The 7,409-nt window shown below is 43.4% G+C and overlaps 1 protein-coding gene across 1 annotated transcript; it reads right to left on the bottom strand.

The window, feature by feature from the left end:
- Positions 1–1,566: 1,566 nt before the first annotated feature.
- ccn1l2 (cellular communication network factor 1, like 2) lies at positions 1,567–6,322 on the bottom strand. Its single transcript, XM_056375422.1, has 5 exons — positions 6,079–6,322; positions 5,727–5,943; positions 4,444–4,800; positions 2,855–3,057; positions 1,567–2,626 (listed from the first exon to the last, which is right to left on the bottom strand). The coding sequence occupies exons 1-5, from the start codon at positions 6,145–6,147 to the stop codon at positions 2,324–2,326; spliced, it is 1,149 nt and encodes a 382-aa protein (XP_056231397.1). The 5' UTR covers positions 6,148–6,322; the 3' UTR covers positions 1,567–2,323.
- Between the last annotated feature and the right edge of the window lie 1,087 nt (positions 6,323–7,409).

Here is a 7,409-nt window from a genome sequence, read left to right on the forward strand (position 1 = left end):
CCGAACACCTTTACACTCCGCAAAGAATGAATCTTTTCAATTTTTAACAGTTCAACAGTGTTCCTCCAGCACCCCCCTCTGATACATAATGTAGTACCCACCAAGCAGTTAATACACTGCTTCAATTATGATCCCAAACACTAAATATCTATGTCCAATTAAAAGTGGAGACTGAAGAATTAGTAGAGCAGCAGCACACACCACTGACTGGGGTCTGATGGGGCAGACAGGAGGTCAGAGTGTTCCTTCCTCCTCTCAGAGGGAGGCAGAGGCCAGGGTGAGGAATTTAGGAGTCCACCGTAATGTTTGTGCTACAGAGGCAGCCGGATCATTGTGTAAGGCTGCGAGGCAACGTGGACCCAGAGCTCTGAAAATGTGGAGTGAGGAGCTCAGTGGTAAGAGAGTCACTGATGATCCACTGTTAGAACAAAAAGTCGTGAGGCGATGACAGTGGTATAGGAAGCATGTATCATGGCTGACAGAACCACAGTTTCAATGTGGAATAAAATACTTTATTTTCTTTTAGACATTCAGCATTCAGCAACCAACCTTTGTTGTTTTGTTAGTAGATTCCCAGTGTAACTCAACAGGTAGAAAACTACCATCAACTACCATCATCCAGTCATGTCCAGGGGTCCTGTGAGGAGGCCTAGAGACAGGAAGGAAACTTGATAAATACCTTGAAAAAGTGCCGTTGCAAAATTGTATACTGTAATGTGATGAATTCACTGCGATGAATCCCATAACAAGCGAGTGCATCGTGTGTGAGTGAGTGAATGAGTGAGTGAGAGAAAGTCACTTACTTCAGCCTCATTAGCTGCTGTGTCAGTCTGTCCACGACTTTGGTCCAAACTGAAGTATCTCCACAAGTACTGGATGGATTACAATGTAATTCTGTGCAGACATTCATGTTCCCCAGAGGATGAAGGCAAATGACTTTTCCATAGTACAGCCATGAAGTTGACATTTTTGGTTAAATGTTTCCACAACCATTGGATGTATTGCCATGAAATTTCATTCAGACATTGAATTCTCCCTGTAATAACTTTTGTGATCCTCTGACTTTACTCCAGCAAGACCATCGGGCCAAAATTTCAATTTGTCCAATACTTTGCTTTATTAACTAATATTAGCAGAACTACGGCCAGGAACACAGTGGATTTGTGGCAGCTACAGAACGTCTTGGTTTTCATCACGGCGCACATGTTAATGGGATACAGTGGCACACTGCCTGCGTGACACGTGCATCTCATGCCTCACAGCTGCAGCACATGGTCTAGAGATTCTGTGTCTCACCTATTTTTCACATATGACAAGTCTCACAGCAAAAACAGACACAGAAAAGACCTGATGATGTCATAGTGACATCATGCCAGCAACATGAACTTTCACTATAGATTCTATGTCTAGACTGAATTTGAATATGATCAATGAAATGATCATGAAAAAACATTTTTTTTAACCATTGTAGCAGCTGCACTGTAGTAGGAACATAATGGAGATAGAGAATCAAAAAATTCTCAAACCTCATTTCATTCAAACATTAGCCAAAAAATAAGACGGATCACAGGTTGATATGTTTTTATTAGATGTACAGGAGTTTACAGTATATGTCTCATAGCATCATTTGCGCCCTTGAAATAAAGCGTTGTATGTACAATCTGAAGGACTCACCTGAACAACATGCTGGGAGGGGCACTAGGACCCCCCCCCCCCCCCCCAAATCCACCAATCAACTAAAATAAAATCACACCCCGAAAAATGAGGTGATCCTAGAATTTACCACTCCACCATTGACAGTGAAGTCTATCTCTATATACACTGAATGTTTTTAACTATATGCTGTGGTAGGATAATGAGCGAAACACACACACACACACACACACGCACACACGCACACACACACACACACACACACACACACACACACTCACACACAGTCCCTATATTCTCTGATGAATGTCTCATGTCATCTCGTTCTTCCACCCTGATTCAAAATAATGACGATTACACAAAGTGACAAATAAATAAAAGTTAGAAGTCTCCGCCAGCAGTCTGACACAGTAAAATGCTGTATGTCGTCCTCAGTGCTGCCCTGGTACTAGAGAGGTAACACCCCTCTAGTGTGGGCAAACTGACATTATCATGGCAGGATGCTTAAAGTGCTAGAAATTGTGTTGCCTGGTTTTGGGGAAGGGAGTTTGGTGGCAGGAACTCAGAGGTCCCCACCCATCTGACTGACAGGGAAGCATGGGATAGGCTGCGGATAGGTGCAGAGTCTGCGGCCAGTGTGCCGGGCAGGGGCAGGGCATAATGAGTCGCCTCAGTGCCTGAAGGTGTGGATGTCGTTGTGGAGGCTGACTGAAGGGCTGGAGGCCTCGCTGTGCGTGCGACAGCTCGAGCTGCAGCTGCAGCGCTGTATCCACATGACGTTCCTGTAGAAACTCTCCCCATCAGGACAGTGGAAATGAAGGCGCACGGTACGGGAGAGGGAGGGTGTACAACAGCGGTCATCAGTGCAAGTCCCACAGGTGCGAGGGCGGTACCGCGGTGCTGTTGAGCATCCGGCGAAGGTGATACTAACTGGTTGCTGTGGTCGGACGGTTCGCTGACACTTCTTCCCTTTCTGGACGACAAACAGATTTTCGTCAGTGTTTACTAATTTATTTATTCTTTATACATGAGTGAAAATCATATTAACTTCAACATAGGACTTTAACTGACAAACACATCATCTCAAAGCCAGTTCACTACCAGTACTGGACTGCTTTGTAATATAATACCCTTTAAATCCTACTGCTCTGTTTATCTCCAATATTCTTTCATTTCCTAATGGGCCTGATTCTTAGCATACCTTGCTAGCTACAGGAAGCCGCAGCTCACATTGTTGGACCTGGCACAGTCTGGTTTCTCGGACCAGCCGACAGTCTTGGTTGTCATTGGTCACGCGACTTGAAATGCCCATCCCACATGTGGTGGAGCACTCAGTCCATGCAGTGGTTTGTGGGAAACAGCTGGATTTGAGCAATAACTCAGACATGGGGAAGGACACCATCTCTGTGACAGAGACAAAGAAAGACAATCAAACATTGATATTTGTAAAGATTCATTCATTCTATCCATACATTCATGGCCTCGAAAAAGCTGAGATTAGAGATGTCAGTCAGTTGTTTTGATGATATGTTTACAAGTCCACAACACATTTTCATGCAATTAGCTGTGGACATTTAAGGTCCCCAGGATGAATCATAAAGATTCTGCTGTTAATGCCAGATCAAAATGAATCGCAAAGTCTGATGTGAAGGTAGCAGTTTTATGCACTGAGCACATTCATGATCCCCTGAGGAGAAGCCGTTTCAATTTTATCCAAGACAAGCTGAACTGAGGGAAACTGAACTTGGTTGTAGATGCTTGGAGACGTTTCACCTCTCAGAGAGAGTCTTTGTCTCCACCATCTACTTGAACTCATTTATTCGGGATATGCTCCTTCTCAGCCAGTGCATGAGCTCATAACCTCCATGAGCAAGGTTCTGAGGATGAACTGCCCAATCCAGGTGTACTAAGCTTGAAGAGACTTACCCTAGAAGACTCAAAGGTCTTTTTACTGCCAAAAGGGGCTTCTACAAAATACCGAATTAAGGAGGAATTTAAAGTTCCATGTTTTCCTCTTCTTCTGTGTTTTATTTGAAGTGTTGATCTATAAGAAGATATATTTGTGGTTCTAAGAACCGCAAAACCTCAGTGTAGTTTTCCTCTCTCAGGCTTCTCTCTGGACCTCTAGTAACAACAGGTCAGTGAACCAATCAGAAGAGAGGAGGCTCTGAGCCTCTCTTCTGATTGGCTTACTGTTTTCTGAGTGATCCAATAAAAATATAGCAGATATCAGGTAAACACTCAGAGAAACCAAATCCTGCAAGTTGAATGGTGGGTCCAGGTGGGCGAGGCTTAGTGACTGCTTTGTTGTGACATCACAAAGTTGGACTGAATGGAGCTTTAAATTTCAGATTTTTTATACATTTGCAAAATTGCAATTTCATCCATTTACAATTTAGTCTACAACATAATAAACTGTATAACAAAAACTGTATATCTAACTGGCAAGAAAACACTGCCCCTCACCTTTTCTCTCTCAGGGTTAAATCTTTAAATTTTATTTAAAACAAGAAACATATTTAGGCTAAATATATATTTTTGATATTTTTTTTAAAGAACTTTTTTTAAAAGAAAGCTAAGAAGTAGAAACTACCTCAGAAATTGAATATGATCTCTGTTTCCGATGAAACTTCACTTCATGACATTAGAGCACCAGTGTGAAACAAATATTACAGAATTCCCCTTCAATGCAAGTTATTGTTATTTGAGAAATTTTTGAATTTCAGAAATTAAAAACCTTTCTGAAACCACAACAAAGTGTATTCTGCTGGGATATGCTGCAATGTTTACCTCTGAACGTGGCCCCTCTGGTCAGAGCTGGGGGCTGAGGCGGGGCCGGCACCAGGGCACTGATGTGGTTGAGAAGGGGCTGGCCGTCTGGTAGGGAGGTGTGTGTCAGCTCCTCTGGCTCCTCACTGATGTGGTTGTCATCGTCACACAACCACTCCTCGCAGCAGCCGCCCTCAGGCCGCGCCAGCCGGGGCCACGAGCAGCGCCAGTCGGGTAGAGGCACTTTGTGGGGACAGAGGGGCATGCAGCCCACCACCCCGTCCATACAGGTGCACTGGTGCTCGCAGTTGGGCTGAAAGTCCTCGCCGTGCTGGTACATCCGCCCACTTAACTCGCAGGGCAAACCCTGGGCCTCAGCTGTCAACACGTACACACAAAACAGGAAACAGAGCTGAGGACGCTTTAGAAAACACATCTAACACCTCACAGCCTGTAGGGTCAAACTGGGGAAGGAATACATTTTCTAAAGGGAATAGTTCATGATTTCATGCTTTTTAAATTAAAGGGATGTGCTACTGAGGAATAAAGAAGGGATGGTCCAAACTTGTGCAACAGAGGCAGAAACATGCTGTCAAGTCTTTCAGTCCCTATTATATGTCAACCTACAAAAGCCCTGTATCCTACAGTTCCCATAATGCACCCTTTATTTGATCCTCCCTGTCCACATCTTTAAAACTCCAGTTTATGACGAATATTTGTATTCTGCAAAATAACCCTGATGACATCACTAGGTTATTTTCTCCTTCAGACTTTATACAAATTTCTCCACAGGCTGAGCAGCAGGAAGAAAATCAGTACTCCTTTAATATATAAATCTTTGTTTACACTGGTCATTTGTCTTGTGATTTATTTGGACTGGTAGCCATATTTTTCCTCCTTATAAGAAGTGGTCACGAACAGTTTGCCTTCTGTTATGAACTGTTCAATGAGGGATTTTTTTTTCTTGATTTTCAGATTTATTGAGGGATTTTGATTTTAATATCTAATAATTGATATTATAATAACTACCTTTATATTATATTATATTATACTGTCTGTTGTATATACATGTACATGTAAATATGTGAATATATTATATTTTGCTATTTCATTATTATTATAATACTTATCACTTTTATTCAATTTTTATTTTTCATACAAGCAGGTTTTACTTTCAGAAGATGCACAGTTTCCTTACTACTGATATGTTTTGTTGTTTAAACCCAGAGCTGTTTTGTTCTTTCATCTTAGTTGAGTTGAATCGTGTGTTTTGGTTGTGTCACCCTGCTCAGTGTCACCCTCACCTCGACACAGTCCTCTCTTGGGATCTCCTCCAGCCCCAAGATGGCAGCGTAGCCCCTTGATGTGATCACAGGGCTCGGTGGCGCTGCAGTCGTCGTTGAACTGCCTCGCACACACTTTACAGCAGCCGCAGGGGTCGGTCACCCAGCTGACGCCCAGCGGGCAGAGCAGAGGTGAGGGGGCACAGGAGCACTCAGATGGACACTCACCCTCTGCAGTCTGGGTCAGGGTCAGAGGTCAGGTCAGGATGGAGGACAGCTCATCCAACATTAGCCATAAAGATTGAAAACAGTGAACCTTCACAAACACACATGAACACAGAGAAGCTTTAAAAGCAGCCGGTCAGAGACTCACCATAACTGCAGCACCGCAGAGCACAAACAGGGTGGTGATGAGCTGTTGTAAAGTGACAGGGTTAAACATCCTGATGCAGCAGATCAACAAAAACAGGAATAAAGAAGACGGCGCTCAGATGAACTGTCCAGAGTCCTGAGAATAAAAGAAGCATCAATCATCAGCTGTAGGATGAAAGCGTATCCACAGTCCAGAGAGGTCTGAGAGGTCGCTGGCTCATCTACAGTATCCTGGTGTCAGCTCAGCTCTGCCTCACAGAGAGGTCTCCCTGTGCAGGCCCTGTACTTATATACACAAATGCCCCCGCCCCCGCAGTGACATCACTGACTCTCCTCTCCAGACATCTGGAGGGGGTCCAGAGGGATGAAGTGGCAGATACACTGGTGTGAAATACTAACAGACAAACATTGACCAATCACTGTGTCATGTGACCTCGATGAGAAACGTCAAGGTGTCAAAATATATGCAGGAAGCAAATCTTTAACAATTAATAGTGACTAGTGTATCCTGGCAACCAAACAGTGATTAAAATATGTTGTAGTTCAGGCCACACATACCCAGAGGTATTACACAGAAGAAAAGAGAAAGCACAGGCAGGACAGGTGTCATGGAAAACCTGAGTAGGGAATCCCACTCCATCTTAGTTGAGTGGTGATGTGGAGAAAATCCCTGTGAACAGCTCGTCCAACCCACCAGGCTCAGTCCTTTCCACCGCACAGAGCTGTGGGACTGTGCTCAGGACATCCTGTGTTCCTTCCATCTCTTTCCTAATGGGCTGCAGTCCAGGAAACACAGACCTATCTTCAGGTTCCCATGATTGGTAGGAAAACCTCTGTATTCCCATTGTCATCTCAGGGGCACATAAAAAGTGTTTTGCTGGAGAGCAGGAAAGTCCTCGCATTAAGCTTTGGCTCGCGCTGCCATGAAACGTAGGAAATGTACATCTACGGTGTTGTTTTTTAAAAGATGAAGACGCAGTAGTATTTGAGTATCAGCCTATATCACGCCGTGTTAAGATAATGTGTAAATATGCAGTGTATATATGTATGTTTTTGGTGTGTATGTGAAGTTTTCAATGTGTATGTACACACTTTCATTGTGTATGTGGTAAATGTGATGCATGTGCACATTTCCATTGTGTTTCACCCTAATCGGCCTCCCATACAAGCACAAGCTGTCCCACCTGTTCTGTTCCTGCTACAACCCAAAAATATCAAGTTAGCCAATACATTTAAAATGTATAAAATTGTATAAAAATTTATGATATTAATTTGAAATTCATGTTCCTCATACCACTCTTTCTTTTGGAAGCAAGCACTGTGAAGAGTGAT

The sequence above is a fragment of the Seriola aureovittata genome, chromosome 5 (assembly GCF_021018895.1).
Source record: "Seriola aureovittata isolate HTS-2021-v1 ecotype China chromosome 5, ASM2101889v1, whole genome shotgun sequence".
NCBI lineage: Eukaryota > Metazoa > Chordata > Actinopteri > Carangiformes > Carangidae > Seriola > Seriola aureovittata.